General features: G+C 31.7%; 2 protein-coding genes across 3 annotated transcripts in view; one reads left to right on the forward strand and one right to left on the reverse strand.

The window, feature by feature from the left end:
- Nucleotides 1–1,244: 1,244 nt before the first annotated feature.
- LOC128180877 (E3 ubiquitin-protein ligase RNF4-like) lies at nt 1,245–5,720 on the reverse strand. 2 transcript variants are annotated; one of them, XM_052849050.1, is made up of 7 exons: nt 5,588–5,720; nt 5,224–5,296; nt 4,277–4,377; nt 3,906–3,927; nt 3,257–3,407; nt 2,907–2,991; nt 1,245–2,261 (listed from the first exon to the last, which is right to left on the reverse strand). In XM_052849050.1, exons 1-7 carry the CDS (start codon nt 5,627–5,629, stop codon nt 2,112–2,114), a joined length of 624 nt encoding a protein of 207 aa, XP_052705010.1. In that variant the 5' UTR covers nt 5,630–5,720; the 3' UTR covers nt 1,245–2,111. The 2 variants fall into 2 exon arrangements, with proteins under 2 accessions (XP_052705010.1, XP_052705011.1); XM_052849051.1 differs by having other exon boundaries at nt 2,127–2,265; nt 2,910–2,991; nt 5,588–5,715.
- A 110-nt stretch (nt 5,721–5,830) lies between these two features.
- The window catches only part of LOC128180878 (phosphatidylinositide phosphatase SAC2-like), a 69,434-nt gene continuing 54,112 nt past the window's right edge, over nt 5,831–21,152 (forward strand). Inside the window, exons 1-9 of the mRNA XM_052849052.1 lie at nt 5,831–5,967; nt 8,176–8,256; nt 8,435–8,571; nt 9,727–9,855; nt 10,203–10,247; nt 11,587–11,784; nt 12,115–12,307; nt 12,509–12,576; nt 14,264–14,375. Of these exons, the coding sequence (XP_052705012.1) occupies nt 5,871–5,967; nt 8,176–8,256; nt 8,435–8,571; nt 9,727–9,855; nt 10,203–10,247; nt 11,587–11,784; nt 12,115–12,307; nt 12,509–12,576; nt 14,264–14,375 (1,060 nt within the window). The 5' untranslated portion in view covers nt 5,831–5,870. The remainder of the gene's footprint in view (nt 5,968–8,175; nt 8,257–8,434; nt 8,572–9,726; nt 9,856–10,202; nt 10,248–11,586; nt 11,785–12,114; nt 12,308–12,508; nt 12,577–14,263; nt 14,376–21,152) is intronic.

A 21,152-nucleotide genomic window follows, 5' to 3' on the forward strand; every position in this document is an offset into this window, starting at 1 on the left:
AATGGGGGGTGAATTTTTACATAAGAATATGTAGAAAGAATCATTAAAATTCTTCTTCCCAAAAACCATTTGGCCAGAAAAGCTTAAACTTGTGTTGAAGCATCCTAAGATAATGTAGATTCAATTTTGTTGAAACCATGATCCCTGTGGTATGATTGGGCCACTTTGGGAGGGAAATCAAATAGAAAGATACAGAGAAAAATCTTTTAAAATCTACTGGAACAGTATTAAGTCCAAAAGAGCAGAAACTTGTGTTAAGCACAGGTTTGATAAAACCATATGATTCCCTAGAGAAAAGAGGGGCCACAAAGGGGGGGGGGGGGGTTTATATAGGAATAGAGAAAAATCTTCTTACAAATACTATAACAATAAAAAGGGATTGGTATTTACATTTAAAATATGTGGATAAAACTCACATTTTTAAAAAAAAAATTTAAGCAAGATTTAATGTATTTAGTTGTCAAGATATTTTGATTTTGATACTGTGATGCTGATTTGATCAGAGTTATGGCTATTGTTGCTCAGGTGAGTGATGTGGCCCCTGGGCCACTTGTTTCTTCTTTTTTTTTTTGGGGGGGGGGGGGGTATCAGATAAAAAAAATCAGAGAGGGCTACATCATCGCAGCTTAAGCGAACCCCCCCCCCCCCTCCTTGGTCTTTCATCATTTACAGAGCCAAGGGTTTTCTGTCTCATAATGTGGTCTAGATTTTTAATTACTTGGTTGATCAGTAAAGTTTTGGCCAGTCTCCCTAGATATTTTGCAATTTGTACCACAATAGAATTAAAGCTAGCTTATTCCTTTTTAGTTGATACAGATGTACCCCTTTTTCAATATTGCTGGTACATATGTCCTACACAATACACTGTACATGTTAAATCTTGTCTCTACTGATTTACATGGAAGTCTACCCCTTTTAACTCTGTCTTCTGCCTACAGCTTTTATTTGATAATCTACCACTGTTATCAATATCCATTTTGCTGTTTTGATAGATAGCCGTTTTAAAAGCCACTGAAGGCCCTTCATGAAGTATATTGTTGAATTTTTTTTTCCAATCTTGTACTTTTATATCTTTAATTGATATATTAAAATAAAACACAAACAATGCATTCTTTAAAAAATAATTACATGTAGTTAGATGTAAAAATGCTCTTATAACAAATGTTGGCAGGTAAATGAAGCAACTTTTAATAACAAAATTAGACTTCAGAGTATACACCTTTTTCAACAACATGAAATGATAATTGCTTTTTCAATGCTTTAATGTCATTTGTACTTCTTTGACAATGCAAAATGCTCCAAATGAAAACTTTTTTACAGATTTTGGCATCAATGAACAGAATTATGGATTCAAAAGTAGAAATCTGGTTAAAACAAGACATAATTTTACATGAAAAGTAATGTACATGTATATCATTTTTAAAAGAGGCATGAGAATTTACATCAAAAAGAAGAAAAGTATCTATATTAGACAATTTAAAAAAAAATTTGTTTAAATAAAAGTCTCTGTGCTATGATAATAAGAATTTTACAGGGAATTTCAATTATCCTAAATCTATTTTCTTTTAGTAATGATTTATGAAAAATTAATACATGTATTTGATTAAGATTAAACTCATTCAAACCCCCCAGCAATGATCAAATAAAACCTCTTTCACACATATAACCTTAACTGATTCAAATTTTATCAACATGGCAGACTCCTCATTCTTTTAACAGACCAGTGAAATATTTTTACCAAATCATAAAAAATCTTGTGCTTGCCAACCCATAAGTAGAACCCTCAAATGGCATGGCAAGCAAAACAATAGTCCATGTTGATGAAATACTTAATCTGAAATCTCTCTGTAATAATTAAAACCCTGTACTATATATTACATGACAAACTTCAATTTATTCTAAGGAGAATAAAGAAAATAAAGTGATTGTCAATCAACATCATCTGTTCAAATACTAGTATGCTGATGTGCATCCAGATAACTCCCATTAACTCTTGCATCTACACAAATAAGAATGAAGTGAATCTTAATACTAAGATATCTACAAAAACAGAGAGAATATCAAATGTGAAATGTTTACAAGTACGCTCCTATTGTCACCATTCATAGACATCATATATACAGAGGATGGATTTGTCGCTGGGTCAGCTTCTTCCTGCAGGTTGGACAACATCGTTGAGTTGTAATGGATGCTTTGATACAAGGCTCACAAAACACATGGCCACACACTGTAGAAATCAACTGTCTCCCACTTCTCTGTATCTGTGGATCAGAATCTTAAGTCATTTACATCTATCTCAGATTAAAGTAGTACATGTATAGTCCGATATTTGAGACCAAATAAGCATACAGCAATATAAGAATATTATTATAGAGAGAGATTTCCACATCAAAGTTGATATATAATAAGAGTGATTAGAAAAGAGAAATTTAAAAGAGAGGAAAATAAATACATATTCATCCTATTATATCGTACAAGTATTTACGAAAGATCAAAGACAACAGGGAGCAACATATATACAATTGCTCGCTAAGCCTTCACTGGCTTTACATGCCATACATTCATACTGTAAACGTAGCACATTTGGCTGTATATTCCTTTTTGCGTTTTGGCGGAGAATGGTTTCCGTTAAATCATGTACATCTCTAACTAGCTTGCATGCATGAATAAGTATAAGTATTACCAGAAAAACGCAATTCAAATCCACGCTACCGGTAACTAGTTGAATACCAGGGTATTCAATTTTTGCAAAATATCGTTCATGCTTAATATGTTTAAAGTAACTTATTAGCCAAAAATCATATACTTATCCGTATTACATCGGTTTACAAAATTCTGACATATACTATCTATAGATTCTATATATTGTCTACTTAAATCATAATATTTTACATGTATTGAAATACCTGTTTTTTGTTATCCATACAAATTGGACAGCTAATTTCTTGCCTTGGTGATCTCAAAGAATCATTGGCATTGAAAGATTCATTTCTAAAAATAAAGACAAAGACATCATTTTACTACCCACCTACATCTGTGATTTCTATTTTGAAAGCAGATAAATCCTTCGAAAGAGAAAAACTCATTGAAAAATTTAAAGAAATTTATATTGAATTTAATTTTTGTTCTGTACATTGATCATACAACAAATTACAACAGTGACAGAACAAGCCATTTTCTAAACACATTGAATACTATGAGCCAGATAGGACTCATAAAAGAAATACATATATATATATATAGAGATATTTCTAACCCTGCATCCTCAAAGGACAGAGGAAGAGGCAAGGCTTGGTAAGACTCCGAGATTTCAATGACATCATTCTCTGAATCGTCCAAGTTAACTCTGTCTGATTGCCTTCTGGTCCTTGAACCCCTCCTACTTGTTCTAGGCCTTGCCCTTGGTTCTTTGCAACAAATAAAAAAATAATGTTTTAAAATACATGTACTTATTAATCAATAGAACACCCTAGATTCAGAGCTATTGATAAGTCTTTTTTCTTACATGCCCTGGAACGTGTTCTTCAAATCAAATTTTACAGATGTATTTCATATTTATGTTGGTAGGAAAATTTATGACAGGTATGAGTATTTCCGTTAAGTATTGAAATATGTCGTACCCTGTAGGGTGTGGTCAGAAGATCATGTTTGAATAAAAGGATTCATCGGTTAAATGTATGTACTTTCATTAATTTTGAGTATTTCAGGGACAAAAACTCCATGTGTGTTTATTTTTGGACAATTATCAACCTGGCTTTTACCAGTGAATGTGGCAATATTTCAGATAAATCTTTGTTAATTTCAATGTTGTAAACCTTAACATGAAGAATATTCAATGTTTATGTCTGATATATTGATACAGCTATATAAGATGTGTATCGTGAGCAAATAGAATATCACATTACCTGTAGATTCTGTTCCAGGAAGCTATAAAAATACATGAGAAAAATTGTAATTATATTTTTGTGAATAAGCTTGCCAAGATATAAAGAAAAGTCTGGATAATATTTTTCAAATTCATCATTTTTCTATCAGAAGTTTTACACAGATGCATTTTAATTACAAAAATATTATGTTATCTAATGATTTGTATAGATTTAAAATTATTTTTAATAAGTCCCTGTATAATATTTCATTCAATATGATTCTAAAATATATGACAATTAAAAACTATAGACTTTTAGGAGTTGGCATGTCCACATATTAAATAACAAAGCTCCGACAAAACAAACACTATAATATAACAGTTACTATATGTATTTGACAGTAAACTTACAATGATAATGCTTGCGTCATTAGGGGCAGGACTCGTCAAATCAATGAAATCTGCATCCAAATCTGTCAGATCAATACAGGATACATTTTGCGGCTCAGCATCTGTAATTAAAAAATTCACACATTTGTAGCAGTACATGATGTCATCTCAGAAACCTTTATATTTTTGTTATGAAATCTCCTCAGGCTCAGTTTCATTAATAGAGGTAAGCTTGGTTCCTGATTTTTAACAATTTAACTTGATACTGTATTATTTACTAAAAACCTTCCTTAATGTACATGCAAATAAATCAATATCTAAAACAGCACTTATTATCCCTATATTAAATGAAAGGCAGTCATATCTTCGAAGATTGCACATCCATATATATGTAGCACCAACTTTTCTTGGATGCATGATGCAAGAATAATAAACTACAGCTTCTGTTAATACAGGGCATCAAAAGTCATCTCCCTCTATCTATGAGATGTTAAACTAGCAAGAAACACTAATAACATTATAAATATATAGTTCATATATAATATACATGTATAACCAATCTTTACATCTGCTGGTGAACAAAATAAACATTTTATTTACAACACTGGTTGCTACAGTGTATTCTCAGTGGATTTGACCAGCTTTGATATTTAGAATGATACCTTCACCCAGGAGTCAAAATTCCATATCAAACTCAGCCAATTTAAGTCAGAATTAAAAATACATATGTAAAGTTATGAACTATAACATGACCTGAGTTTTATTCATAACAAGAGGTGGCGAGGTCTTCATCTCAGACGAGTGTTAAAAATGTTAACAGCAAAAATGGAAAAAATAAAATTTGAAAATTTTATGCTCAAATTGCGACCATTTATATCATATATGTCCCTTTAATCAAGAGACTGTACTGGTCCTAGTTATATAATCCTACCTTACAACACCAATCTTTGATGAAAAATCATAATTACCGTCATCATTTAGAATAACCGGATTGTTATTTTGACGTCTGCTCCTACCCTGCAATGGTCTTCTGGATGTAACCTATTTTAGAAAGTACAAGATGTTGGTGTAGCTTTTCTCTTGTTATGTATGGATATCATATAATCAGACTATACAGTACACTACATATATCATTAGGTCGCAAGATGTTGATCAGCTAAGCTGTTGATGTATCATATCCATAAACGTTATAATAATTTTAAATGTTTAGACAGATTTAAACCGAGAAAATGTTTTAAAAATTTCAGAGTAGATAAAATAATGTAAAATTGAAATTTTAAAACTAAATTCAAGTTAAAATAATACAGACACTGTAATTCCAACTACACTTACTCGTATAGATCTCGTATTTCGACGAGTCGGAATCTCCATCATTCCATGGCACTGGAAATCTTCTGTGAAAGAAGATAAAAATGTATGAAACTCTTCTGTAAAGAAGATAAATTGTGGTCGTCATTACTTTGTAAATAAATTTTGACAGACGGTGAATGATATAATTAATACCCATCGATTATGCGCAATTTATCTCGTTTCATACATAGTGTCATTTTCTGCGTTTGTGATTGAAATTGTTTTAACCATAATAACTTGAATCACAGATGAGAAACACTGAAGAATGCAGTTATTTCAGTCAGAGGACCACTACATCTTGCATGATGGGGAGTTTTCGTTGTGGTGTTGTCGACAGTCAGGATCTCTTGAAGCCAAAAAAGGTTTTCATATGAAATAACTATTACAATCAATCTCGACTACTTTTTGATTTCTTTCCTCCCTCTTCAATAGCATATAAAAAAAACAGTACAGTTTCCCAGTACGGCAAATGTGTATTTAGCAGGTCCAGCACGAATGGCTGTTCGTTCGCTCTAAAACGCGTTCGCCCTTGACGCCGTTCGCTCTAGTTTTCGTTCGCACTAGGTCCGTTCGCTCTTAACGCCATTCGCACTGTGTCCGTTCGCCTTAATTTTATATAGGATTAATTAATTTATATATTTTTGTGTATTCTTGTCAATTTAAACATTTTGAAAGATACATATATAATTATCGGGGATAATGAAAACAATACCGCCCTTTCTATTTCTACATAATAATCACCATGGTTAACAGTACATGTAGTTTGATACAGTTATACATGTTCCATTTCCGTATATATCTCATTTAGAGATTAAAGGATTGTGTTCTGTATAAATTCTTTAAAGATAGAATAGGTGATAATCATCTGCTAAGCTTCTGAATGAGCCAATTAAAGTCTCAAATTCTTTAATTGATTAAAAACACCAAGCGAATCATTATAAAAACAAGAAGACGGTTATCGACAATGTACAGCAATAAAATCTTACAATTAACGTATACCAATTACGTCATTTTTGATGAAGGAAAAACATATTATAATTATATGCAAATACCGGCGCCAGATAGCTCAGTTGGTAGAGCACCTGACTAGAGATTCAGGGGGCCCGGGTTCGAAACCCGGTCTGGTCCGTCATTATTTCTCCCATCCCGTTACAAATTAATAAAAGTTAAAAATTTTAAGTTAAAAGTAAATTAAATAACTTATAATATTGTTTATTTATAAAGAAGGAGCGAACGGGGTTCAAGGCGAATGATTATTTGGGAGAACGATAATTAGAGCGAAGGGACTTAGAGCGAACGGACTAAGGCGAACATGTGGATAGGGCGAACGCACCCGATACCGTCCAGCACAATCTCTTTATTAAGCTATATAGCTTTATCTAGCTATATAGCTTGATAAAGCTATTAAAAATAGCTTGATCAAGCTATTTGATGTGTGAAAATTTTAAATAAAATTATCAAAAATAAAAATGAGAGAGTCGCATTATGAGTACTTGTCAACAAGTAAGAAATACTCACACACTGAAATAAAGGTATAAAAGCAACGCCTTTAGTGCAGTGCTTGATGCATAAATCAGAGTTTCCTCTGTTTTGATTAGATGTAAATTTTTACTTTACTACTACAAGTTTCACATTTTAAAACAGTGAAGTAGTAGTAAAAAATGTTTTAAATAAGGAAGTATGCTGAATGAACTATAGTTAAATAATATTGTTGAATTGAATGCTTCCCTTTGAACAAATTACTGTCAATTTGTACCCAAACTGACTTGTCCCCAAACAGACTCATAATCAAAAAGTCAGGTCATAACCAAAATTCTGTGGTCCACTCTTACCCAAACATTTTGACTTCACTAGTCGACTAGTCGACTCGTATAACATTATGAATTTTGTAATACTTTCACAGGTATTGCTGTGTGTTATGATATTTTTTTGATTGCATGTAAACAGAAATTGTCCATCAAATGTTGATATAGGAAACTTAAATTATTTGTACCTGGTAATTATATCAAAACTTAAGGTATAGTCATATAGGACACTTAAATTATTTGTACCCAGTAATTACAGTTGAACTTCGGTATCTCAAACACCGATATCTCGAATACAATGGATATGTCGAAATGAGTTTTAAGTCCCAACCACTTATGCTTTAAGTATTCTACCCTTGATATCTTGAATACTTGGATATCTCGAAGTTTTTAACCAGTCCAATTTAGTTCGAGATAACGAGGTTTGACTGTATATCAAAACTTAAAGCTAATCAAGTCATCTTTTATATTTACAATCCAAATATCATTTTTTACAACCATATTTTCGTCACAATCTGAAAAAATACACTTATTATATTAATATTTATTATATAAATATTATTAATTTTGGTAGAACATCATTTATTTAACTCTTAAGTTGAGTTCTTGTATGTGCACTGTGACCCATGCATTGTTTTGTAGCTTAAATTTATGTATATACATTTTCCACTCATTTATTGGTAATTGAATCTAATTACTAATTCTGTCTTGTACATAAAATGTGTTCTTTTTATTTAATGTTTTACTCTTAAATCTTGTCTCAAGGAGATGAAATATGCCTGGCTTGGAATCCAGTTTGCATTGGTCTTGTGTATGGATTGATTGGAAAAATAAAGGTTCATCCAGGTATTAAGTGGTGCTAAAAGACAATTTATTTTCCAGTGAAATCTTGCTATTTTATTTAACCCACCCCACAATAATTTGATATGATCTTTATTTCATAGAAAACATGTAACATTTTGATTAAAATCTATTTAATAATGGTAACATGTTTTATTAATACAATATTTTTGTGTGTTGACAGATGATGACTGGCGACTGATTTTAATCAAACAAAAATCAGTGGTAGGAAGTGTGTTGGATGATCATCAGATTTATAAAGTCAACAAAGTCATTATTTTACCACTCTCAGATGCCGACCCTCAAGAATTCGATTTAGATGTAAGTGTTCTTTTTTTTTAAGTACGTAAAGTGAGACTAATATAGTGGTGCTCTATGATTTATTTCAGCTTATAGTTAAGGCTGCATGAAGAAAACTTTGTTTTCTATACAAATTTCTAAATATTAAGTATCATACAAATATTTCACAAATATGGCATGGATCTGAGAATGTCTGAAAGAAAAGGATGCTTTATGTTTTTGCGTTAAAAATTGATTCTTTCCTGTTAATTGGTTTTTATGCAATGTCTAGATTTGATTTAAGTCCTTTCTGAGATCTGCTGTCATTTGTAATTCTTCATATCCCCTTGGTATTCGCAGTGCATAACTAGATCCTGTTGTGAAAAAAAAGTATTGCCCACACTAATGTGTTTGCCAGAGAAAGTGAAAAAAATCTCCCTCAATTTGATGGTTATTATATACACCTATGATATAATTAAGAGAATGCATAAAAATATATTAAGTTATTTTTCTAGGTTAATTGTAAAGATACATCCAACCAACTTTTACTCACAATAAGTCTTTTATGTCTTTCATATTTGTGTAGAATTATTTTCAACTTTGGGCTCAACTGAGAAAATTATTCATTTTCAAAATAAGTATTTCAGGGAAGCCCTGAAAGACAGTCATTGCAGAGAGTCATATTGCAAATAAAGTTGGTTTACAGTAATTGGTGTTTGTATTACTGCTTGCAAGTCCCCTCTTAAATAAGGGTCCTCCACACCCTATGGAGAAGTTCTGCTTACAAGGTCGTATTTCTAAATTACTTAAAGATATGGAATTCTAGCATGTTTAATTTTACTTGAAAATGACGGGGGGAAATTAAAATTTTGGGGAGAAAAAATCAGCTAACTTTTAAAATATGACTGCTATTCATGAAAACAAAATTCTTGGCAGTTTTGGAAATTGGGACCTGCGTGTCAGTAGATAGTAGCTTCATCCATTTTGCTTCAAAGACAGACACTAAAATTTGGCGATATAAGCTGTTTTATATTGGGTGAAAATCTCTATGTTGTGACGTACTGTCACAAAAAGAAAAAGTTAAAGGGTGTCAAGGATCCTTAACATGCATATGATTTTAGAATAAAGGAAGCAAAATATAAAGTCTGTGTTGAGATTGAAAATGTTTACATATCTGTATTATCTATATCTTTTTAGCTTTGCAATGTACATCATTTTGGCATAAGGAAACCCAAAACAATTTCTCAAACTGGAATTCAACAGAAACAGTTGCAGAATGCATGGAAGACAATCAAATCAGGAATGGATAATGTCAAACCCAAGAAGGTGATGGACTAGCTTATTTATCATCTATTTCTGTCCTCTTTTATATGCCCAAAACCAGTAATTTTTCCCATGAAACATGTTTGAAAAGAATCAGGATGAAGGAATCACTGAAATGACTTATGAAATTTTGTTATCAATTCAATATGATTGATATCAATGTATGATATAAAATGATGTATTGCATTTTGATTTGTATAGTAAATTACTGATAAAACTCAGAAAAGTTAATGAATAGATTTTTATGATACTAAATCTGCCTGCAATTTGTGGATTGGTTTTATTTTATGCTATCAGATTGAATCAATTTGCAATGTTGATAAATAGTGGCTATTGTCATAATATTACAGAAAGATGTCAAAGATAAAGAAAAATTTGTCAGAAGAATAATGGAGGTGAGAAAATTAAGAGTTGAATTATCTACTGTTCTGACTCAGTATATGGAGGTGATCAGATAATTATAAGATATGAATTATCCACTCTTATGACTCAGTATATGGAGGTGATCAGATAATTATAAGATATGAATGATCCACTCTTATGACTCAGTATATGGAGGTGATCAGATAATTATAAGATATGAATTATCCACTCTTATGACTCAGTATATGGAGGTGAGATAATTAAGAATTAAATTATCTACTGTTCTAACTCAGTGAGATAATTAAGATTTGAATTATCCACTCATTACTGAAACACTATTTTTAAATAGCTAGTGAATATCAATCTTAATGGTTTCTTTTCACACGTTGGCATGAATAACTCCTTGTAGAAACTAACCCATGCATAATTTTGGGTAACCTACTTTCTATTAGGTTAACATTGATAAACTAGCTTTGATACTAATTAAATTTGATGGTAAAAATATGTAACAGTTGTACCCCTTTTCCTTACTTTATTAAGCCAGGAACAGATCTCTATGTGGTAAAAAAACAATTAATCTACATCATGTCTGTAGTACTTGCTAGCTTTTGTAGGTATGATATGATATAATGAAATATGTACGTATCTCTTTACAAATTTTCTTCATTTTGCATCGTAGATAGAGGATTAAATTGCTACCTATAATTGTTTGATGTGTAATTTTTTTTTGTTCGTAAGCTGGTATATTCAGCAATATTTTCTTGAGATAATGTACTGTTAAAATTAAGTTCCAAATATTCTCCTATTTGAATTAGGGATACCAATTATGAATAAATTAGACTAGGAATGCACTTTTATTAAAAATAAGAAATAATGGATAAAATACCAACATGTATGTATAAAGACGATTAAATTGTTTTCAGGTCAAACTCATGTTTTTACAAATGTAAACATATCAAATAACTACCGTAAGTCTCTTGTCTCTGTAAATTTGATATCAGTATAATGAAGATTCCTTGCTGATAAATGGCAATAAGTGCAAAAATTGAAATAAATTTTGGTTTCATTAAATGCTGAAATAATTTATTATATGTCATTGAGTAAAAATTCCTTAATGGGATGTGAAACAATACAAAAAATCAAAGTAATATCATTATTATGTTACTTCAAAGTCAATCAAAAACATCAGATGCAGAATAGTAGTTTTCAGCTTTGGGATTAATTGGCGATTAGTGCTAGGCTTGTTTTAGATTGGCCAGCCAAAGAATATCAGACAGGAAACTCAGGATAAAGACTTGTTAATTCTTCCACCTAAATATGATTTAAAACGTAAGCATATAAATTGTTGTTTGTGTATTAATTGCACAACAGGAGCTGCAGAAGATGTTCACAGATTCGGACTCATTCTACTACAGTGAGACATTTGATTTGACCACCAGTTTACAGCGACAACATAGTGAAGGGTACCAGTCAAATAAACACCTCCCGCTTTGGCAGCAAGTGGACCCTCGCTTCTTTTGGAACCGGCACATGCTAGACGAGCTGATTCAAGCGGACAAAGACCCAGAGGCAAGCACAATGTGCAGACATGATTACTTTTCACTTGTTCCTACCAAAAAAATGCACATCTTACATCTTTAAAGAAAATTTGAAATGACCTTGTTCAAATCATTGCTCTTCCATTTCCCATCCCAAAGAGCTTGATCTCCTCTTAATTTTTCCAAAAAATAACAGAAATTGTATACAAAATTTTTTTATAAATTACCACATAAAGGATGTGCATTTTATAATATTTCTTGAACATGCATGTACTTGTATTTCAAAACTAAAATACTGGATCCCTTGCATGAATCTTGCTGATACCATGTTCTTGTTCTAATACTTGTATTCTAATTACAGGTAGAAAAGCTTTATTCTCACTGGATTATCCCAGTAATCCAGGGCTATGTCCAGATAGAGAATTGTGTGTTGGATTTCACTCAGTCCTCAACATCAACCCTAGATCTCAGTCCGGATTATGGAAACTCCAGGCATCTGGAACCTCTGGAGTACCAGCTAGGAATCATTTCCAGACGGAGCATCCATAGAGCAGGTACCTCCCTAAATGTTTGATTTTTTTTAATGTCTTTAAGGTTTCAAATTGTAAAAGTTTCAAGCTTTTATTATATTTTGTCTGTCTAATTAATTCTGAAATGAAAATCGTTTGAAAATTGTGAACTCCCCCCCCCCCCCCCCAAAAAAAAGGCTAATCATGTTAGGGTTGAGAAATTCAACTTAAACCTCCAATTTTTAGGGACAAGAACAAAGATGCGGGGTCTTGATGAAACAGGAGCATGTGCCAACTATGTAGAGACGGAACAGGTAAGAAGGAATTCAGGGAGAGACACAAGTAAGTTGTAGGGACTTTTTCCCAACCCCCTTGATTTATTCAATAAAATATGTTCAAACCAAAGAAATCTATAAAAAAGAAATCTGACTCTTAAAGTTTATGATGTTGCTAAAAATCATGAATTTGTTTCATTTTCAAAATGTGAAATCATTTACTGTACAGTGAATGTTAAAAGGGGTTGGCAACTTTTTTGTTCTAATTTCTAAAACATTTTTGTGTTTATATATGTGCATGCACATTGTCTGAGAAAATCTTTATATATCCTTATTATAATATTAATTTTAAGTAGATATCACAAGAACTATAATTCAAGTATAAACATTGTGTCAGTATTCCTTTAGGGGAGGTAAATTTGTAGACTGCAATGAAATCCCTGACGCAGAGTTAATACCTCACCCCCTATTAATAGAATGATTCCATCTAGAGTACAATTAGATTCAGGATTAAGGTCATGTCCCAGCATGCAATGTGTGCTTTTGTATCTTACCACAGTCTTCTTGTAAATATTGTAAAATGAAATGCTTACCGGTAGGTTTAATTGTAAGGTATTTTACTTTAGTAAATTTCTATTTTGAGGAAAATCATAGAGTATTTAACCAAAAAAAATTGTTGAAGTTAGTGTGTATGGTGTAAAATCAATTCCTGTGCTCTGTGTTAGAAGACAGGGAATAAATATAGGTGTGCTGTTGCAGTTAAAGGATAGGTTCATATTGAAAGGAGTTAGAAATTTACTGACTGCCTAATTTCCATTAGAGGAAAAGCTGTCTTGAAATAGCAATACGTTCTCGAAGAGATTTATTCATTCTAGAATTAACCTTCGTTTCCCTTAGTTTGGGGCAATACATGACTTACGAAACATGGAATGAACATTACTTGGTGCAATCATTCTTTATGTACTGCAATTTACTTAGGGGAAACAAGTGAACTACAATCAGAATTCACAGAGTACATGTAGAAAATGAATTTCAGACTTGCACCTTTTGCTCTGATAATCCTTAATGTCTTTTAATTCTGTTTTTATTTATAGATTATTTCACTTTTAGAAATATTACCGGTAAATAAGATATTGATGATGTTTTGAATGTTAGAGAAAAATAAAGAGGAAGGTTTTGATATAGTGGGATAAAATGAACAGGATGGACAGATGACATCAAAACATAAAATTGCACAGGGAAATTGATTTCTTATTCATTTTGCGCATATTTTTCTGTTTTTCCTGCAAAACTCAGCAGCTCTCACATATTATGTTTGTACATCTGTCACACTCCATGCACTTAGAAGGTGACATGTGTTGCTGAAAATAATCAAGTTTAGATCATTAAATCATTAGTGGCATTAGGGTAACAAAGATAAAGTCATACATAAAATGTTACCAACCCTGAAATCATTTGAATCAAATTTCTTCTATGTTTGATAAGTTATTGCAACTGTCATTATGAATATTAAATGAAAGAAAAACCAAAAAAGTTAATCAATTATTTTTTATCCCCACTCAATAAGCATTCCATTTGCTTCAAATAATTTTCATGTTGAAATTTTATTTTATATAAGCATTATTTTTAAAAATTACAGTACACATATACTTTATAACAATTGAAATTGATGTATTAAACAAGCACATATTAATCATTAATGTTCAAATATTCTGATATTGGACAGATAATCCGTTTTTCACACCATGTGGTGTCCTTTCTGCAAATTCGTGGTTCCATCCCTGTGTTTTGGAGTCAGTCTGGCTACAAGTACCGCCCACCTCCTCGTCTCACGAAAGGTAGGAATGGATATAGTGTGAAAGCCTATTACTGTGGAATCATTTAAATTTGTGGGGGCCAAATTTCATCAATGATCTTCAAACTTTCAGTGAGATGAAAATAACGAATTTGCATGAATATATAGTGTACTATAATGAAGATATTAAAAGGCCATGTTTTCATACTTAAATTTGGTGAAGGGTACCCAGTTTGAATGATTCCACAGTAATATTGTTGTCTGATATTCAAGGAAAGCACACTGCAGCTCTCTGTTATAGAGGAGGTTGCAACTTCTATTGCCCTGCAGATACAGTTTAGTGCATGTTAAATATTTAAGACAAACAGAAAAATGGAATAAATATCCAGCATAATTGTTTGAAAAACACAATTTTCATATGCCTTCCCACATCTGATATATACATACATATATTGGAATTAACTGTATATTCTATCAGTCTGTGCATTCAACAAAATCCTCTTTTTTCATTAACTCACTTAATGAAAAAATCAATGTATTTTGTTGAAAGATTTGTGTATTTTCTCAACCAAGATGCATGTATACCAATTTGTAATTGCAGTTGCAGTTGCTTCATGTTATTTCTATATGACTGGTCTGATCCAGTAGTGTGATTAGAAATGAGATGTTTGACGAACATTTCAGTCCAATAAAGCTTGGGTAAAAGAATCTTGTGTATTGAATGAAAACCATAAATCAATTAAATTGACAGGTATTCTGTACATGAGCAGGTGTGTTTGGGTGCCACTAATTAGAGAAAATAGCTGTACAAATAGACTCATTGACCATTTTCACCCCTAATGAAGCATAAAACTCTACATATTCACTAACAAGACAGTTCAGGGAGGACTCCTGATATGTTTGTTGTAGTTAGAAAAGAAAATGTTTCTAAATTCAATCAGTCACTACTTTTTGAATCATGGATGAATGTGATTTTCCCAAAAAGATCATTGTCGATAATCATTAACTGACTTGCTTCTTATTTTGACCGATGAAGCACAGTTTTACCAGTGTATGATTTAGGAACAGCTATGAATTTCTTGCTTATGTCTAGGATTTTGGATAATACTATCAATATGGTGATTGACTTTAAAACAACCGAAACTAACTGCCACAAAGTATTGAATAGGGCTATAAATTTAATTGCCTTGATTTATATATCTTTTTAGTAAACAAAATAAAGCATGAAAAGAAATAGCTTGCAGCTGATGGTATCATGCAGTCAAATTATTAATGCACAAGTTATGCAAAGTATTTTGTTCAGGAAAATAGCTCAGTCAGATAAATAACTGGATACAATTTGCAAAGGCTGGAAAATGACAGCCGCTTCATCTTGATTTTATCTCAGACTAATACAGTATAATTAAAAAAGCAGCCATCACACACAAAAATGCATGCATTCGGGGAAAATTTTTAATTTCTCTTTATCATAATGAAAAGAATTTTGGACTAAATTTTCCCCTTCTGAAATGAGGATCACTCATTGCAAAGTGTCATTAATTACACACTTTAATAGCTGTGGCATGATGCCATTGGAAATGTGTCACTTTGATAGATCATTTTTTCTGAAGAATTGTTGATTGAATTCATAAACTTCACTTTCAAGTGCCAGAGTAAGCTGATTTCATTGATGAGGAATATGGGCACTTTCTCTCTTGGGAGAGGGATATATAGCATAGGAGGATTGTTAAACAACCTCCAATCTATGAACAAAAAGACACAGAAATATAGCATTAGGATTGGCTTTTATCATGTTTGTCACTTCAATAAAATGGTGTGGTTTCTCTAAAAACAACAATAACATATAAAATTTTCATAACTTTACTGAAGCTTCGAAATAATTGAATAAAAAATAGGAGTTTCAGACTTGAAAAAAAGTTCAATCATATATTACTGTTCTTGCAAGCAATGTGCTATATGATAAATTGCTGCAGTACTAATGGTAATATCATTGAAATGCCAAAGGCCATACATTTTATTGTACAACTACAATTATCAAATGATTGCAGATTTAAGCAGCTTAATGATCTGTACAAGGGATGAAAAATGGAAAACAGAACTAAAATACTAGTAATCGGAAGAAAAAAATAACTGTTCCGTTGCTAATATTCTAGATTTATACAATTCATAAAGGAGGTGTGGATAAATAAAAATGGGCCAAAAAAACTAGTTGATTGAGGTAAAACTGTTGCTGCTGGACTTTAACATTCAAGGTTGTCTGCAGCAATGCCAGAGTGAATATCAAATTTGATCTATGACGTTGTATGTGTCCCATTTATAACTGATACATCGAGAAATGAGATATGACAGTTGGGGTATTTTTCAAAGGATAACGTTATGATATAATTGTTCTGTAGCCCCATTCAGAGATTTAATTTGAAAACATTTTATCCAAAATGAGAAAGCATTATATCACGTTGACACACATATTCCATTTGTTGCCATGATATAATATTTGAAATTGAACTGCTGGATTAATTGTATGGTAATTTTTTGTCAAACTCAGTATTAATGTTTAATTGATCATAAGTCATGACTGTGCTAAAACTGAAATAATCTCTAAAAGTACTAGTGAAATGCTACTTCATTATTATGTTAAAAGTGATTGATATTTTAGAGTTTTTTGCAGAGGCTAAAATGATTATGTTCGATAATTATAGTAATTTTTGGCCTTCATTAAAATAACGAGCATATAGACTGTTTTGTAATTCGAAGGGTTAATATAAGATGTATTTTTCATAAAATTTGCTGTCGGGGGCATTATATGACATCAGCAATGTCATCATTTTTGCAATTCAGGCAATATGAGACCAAGTAAGTTGTAATTAATCTTGCATGGATATATACCAGTAATTAATCTTGGATAAATACCCCATTATTGGAAATGGTTTGTTTGTTAAGGTCTGCGCTCGATGATTCCTGAGAGAGAAACTGTAGGAAATTAAGTTTTAATGATTGGAAATGATGGTAACAAATGCATGCTTTGATGTAAAAAGGAAATAAAACAACAGCAATTGTCATATATGAATTTTTATGTTAAAAGACCTTCAATAGTAATGAGGGATTGGGAGAAATCTTACCCAAAGTCCTAAATAAATTAAGGCCATGGGGGAATCAGAATCAAATTTGTCCTTTACTTAAATGATTGAGCCAGATCGAGGTACTGATTTTATGACTGTACCTTGAAGGACTATCTTTCTCCTTTTTTAATGGTTACTTACCAAATACGGAATTTTCATCAAAACTCCAAGTTTGAATTTAGAATTTCCAATTTTCAAAATACAAGTTGGAAATTTCAAGATAAAAGTTGGAAATTCCAAAATTAAAGTTGGAATTTCTAAGATTTAAGTTGACTTTTCCAAGAAATTCAAACTTTAAAGTTGGCTTTCCCAAGATTAAAGATGGATATTCCAACTTTGAAGTAGAATTTTTAAAGAAAGAATTCTTTTACAATGTTGCACTAATACTCTTCTGTAGATATTGCATATTCTAGACTATAGAAAGGAAGTTGTCCAGAATTGTAACTTACTTCAAATTCATCACTTCCTCAAAATAAACTGGTGATTTCCTTAATGTTTTCGGTCAGTAGCATTTCACTTATAGTCACAGCTAATTACATTCTTTAATATATCATAGTATCATAGGATATGGGTACCTTTTCTGTATAAGCCTATGGGAAATAGATAATCATTTCAAGGCAAAAATGGTAGAAATCGAAGCATAAAGAAGGAAATGGAATATATGCTACAGATATATTCATTTCTAATTATTATAGCAAAGATTTGTTCTTGATTTACAATGGCATGATTTTGTCAACGATATCCTCAGGCCTTTTTCTTGAATTGTCAACCCATGCACGCTCTTATGGGTTAATGTGTAGTGTTCCCAAAAAATAATTAAACCCCAAGAATTTCCACTATTTTGCACTTTGTCCCCACACAGGTCTATTATCAGGGATCAGATGGTGTTTTATGTCAATAAAACAATTTTAAAACATTGTGTGGTATCTCAGCTTTGTATTTGTACATTAGAAATATGTCATTTAAGTAAACAAATGGTAAAAAAGTATCTATACTACTATATTAAAATAATAGACTCGAATTTTGTAGGCTTTAATACCGAGAAATCGGAAGAGTACTGTCATTTGTTTTATATATTTTAAACATTATTGGCACTTGAGATTACCAATTTGTTTTTATTTTTTCTCAGTCAAGCTTCGTTAATTAATAATCAACGAAAATTTCTTTTAAAAATCCGGAAATCATATTGATTTTTCGGATTTTTACAATCTTGCGCATGCGCATTACATTCACGCTAAAACACGGGAGGCTCTTTAGTTTTTGTTTACACAACATCACATTTGCATGGATAAACTCAGAAACGATATTACAAATACGTGTAAATTTTCATTGAAAATTTGTCATATACATATTCTGTTCATCAAAGGGAAATACGGGAGATAACTCTAACTCAGTGCATTTAATTTGAAAAATCACGATAGTTCCGAATGTTAACTCGAAGCGTGATGCTGGAGAAAGTGTTGAATTCTTCATTAATATGAATTAAATTTTTAGATGAAAGGTATATACAGCCTCAAAAATGGTTTATAATGAATAAATTGACTGTTATTTTCAATGCAGCTTCATAAATTTTCTCCAAAATCGTTTCGGAGCGTTTTAACTGTGGTATAGGCCTGTCCCGAGACACAGTTACATTTGTAAATTATTCTAACTAAGCAGAGTTGTGAAATTAATAGCATTGTTGTAGGCTTAAAGCTTTAGTATGTAAATGGGAACAATACGGTGTGTCGATGTATCTATTTCGTAAATGTCCGATATCATATGCAATGTCAACCCGTGCACGCACGGGTCAAAGTCTAGTTCTTTCAATTTTTATAGAATCAATTTATTTATCAGTATATCATTATATTCAACCATTTACATTCAAAACATTTGAAAAAGACTAACAGTTTTTTAAATTGATTGATGTGAAGAATTTTCATTCAGATTCATAACGGAAAATAGCCGTTGGCTACGTTTTGAGGAAGTTTTTATTACTGCTATACTCAACAGATAATTTTTTTTTTTAATTAATGATTGTACATATATAAGGATTTCGAATTTGAATAATAATTGAACACAAAAGGGTGATAACCTACATAAAATCAACAATGTTTATTATAACATAACTGTATTAAAAGCAACCATAAAAAAAGTTTTCGGAATAATATATTGTCAAGTGTATCAGTGTATCAGGCTACTGCAATCGGTAAATGAAATTAATTGCTACTTCTACGTTCGATGTGGTTAAATAGTTACGACCAATGGCCATTTACAAACTCCAGCAACGCAATACGAAGACAGCGTGAAGCATTATAGTTGTTATCTTTGTGTTACGAAGTGTATTAACAAGAAAACAAATCTTTTCATTCATTGAGTGCACTTTCAATAAAACATTTGTATTTTATTTAAAAAAAATTAAAATAATTTGCATTTAGTTTTTGTATGAAATAAGATTATTTTTAAGAGTATATTGCTAATACAAATTACATGTAGAAAGAAAAGAAGAAGGGATACAGATGATTGAGAATTTTGTTTTTGCGTTTAAAAATGAAGGTGGAAGAAACTAGAGAACTATAAAGCGTGCGTCAACAAAGATAACAGAATGTCGCCCTGTACGCGTGCAACCCATATTCTTCATGTTTCTGTCAATAACTGTTTACAACTCTCCAGTAAGATCCGGATGGATCATCCAGTATATGGCCACGATCTTTTGTAGGCTTCAATCTGTTCCGTCGTGATATTTTTCACTGTCCATTAGTTAAACTGATTTCATTTGTTTTTCGTAGCATTCAGAATATACCTCTTTCGATTTTAAGTTTCATTCAGTTATGCAACATGGATACAATAAAAAAGCAATTTGTTATGCTGAATCTGACCTACGGTTAGCCATAAAATGAAACTGGCTGAACACTTATTGAATTCAAAGCTTTTGAGATAAATACTGAAATAAAACAAAAACGGCTATCTAATGATAAATTGTTTTAATGTAGTAGTTTCAGCCGGTAAATTATAATTATGAGAATAAATAAAACAGAACTACTTTTCATCAGCTGCACACATCGGTAATTATATTAGATTGATGGCAAGGACATGTTAGGTGGTTTTATCTTGTCAGTAGTAATTTTATGTGGTTTGGTTATAATGAGATGTATTTGATTCTTTTAAGGTCAAAGATACATTTAGCCAGGATTCATTTTTAGGATTCAATATAATTAGACTTTATAACATATGGTCCATCAAGCCTTTTAAGCCGTTATTGAGAAGCGAGCCCCTTTTTGTATTGTATAGAGGTCCCGAGTGATTTTGGTTTATGACAGATAATCTAGAATGTCCTTGTTGAGTGCCAACATGTTATGAGTCACTGTAAGAGGGTAGGTAGGGGTTAAAGAATGTTCTGGACAGATTGCCATTGTAAGGGAATCTTCTCTTCGTCCTTTTCATCCAGTTCGCTAAATTTGCAGAAAGGCAGCTAGTAATCTTGGCAATAATTGCTTTTTAATCTATTAGAACCTTCATGTTGGTCCTTTGTCTCCCGTAGAAAGGTAGTTGATCTCCTGAGACTGACGTGAAAAGTGAACGAATTATTTTTGTCGCTTGGTCAATATTTGTAAGTGGAGTGACCGGGTGTCCGGTTGTTGTCTGCTATGCATATCACTTGCACGAGCCACCTTCCCATCGTTTCCACACTTCTATTTCAATACGTTTAAAAATTCAATATG

The sequence above is a fragment of the Crassostrea angulata genome, chromosome 4, assembly GCF_025612915.1.
Source record: "Crassostrea angulata isolate pt1a10 chromosome 4, ASM2561291v2, whole genome shotgun sequence".
Classification (NCBI taxonomy): domain Eukaryota; kingdom Metazoa; phylum Mollusca; class Bivalvia; order Ostreida; family Ostreidae; genus Magallana; species Magallana angulata.

Coding starts and splice junctions, on each gene's coding strand:
- LOC128180877 (XM_052849050.1), bottom strand. CDS start 5,629: ATGATGGAGATTCCGACTCGTCGAAATACGAGATCTATACGA. Junction 4,378..5,223: donor GGTTATTCTAAATGATGACG/GTAATTATGATT, acceptor TTTTAATTACAG/ATGCTGAGCCGCAAAATGTA. Junction 3,408..3,905: donor TCCTGGAACAGAATCTACAG/GTAATGTGATAT, acceptor TTTGTTGCAAAG/AACCAAGGGCAAGGCCTAGA.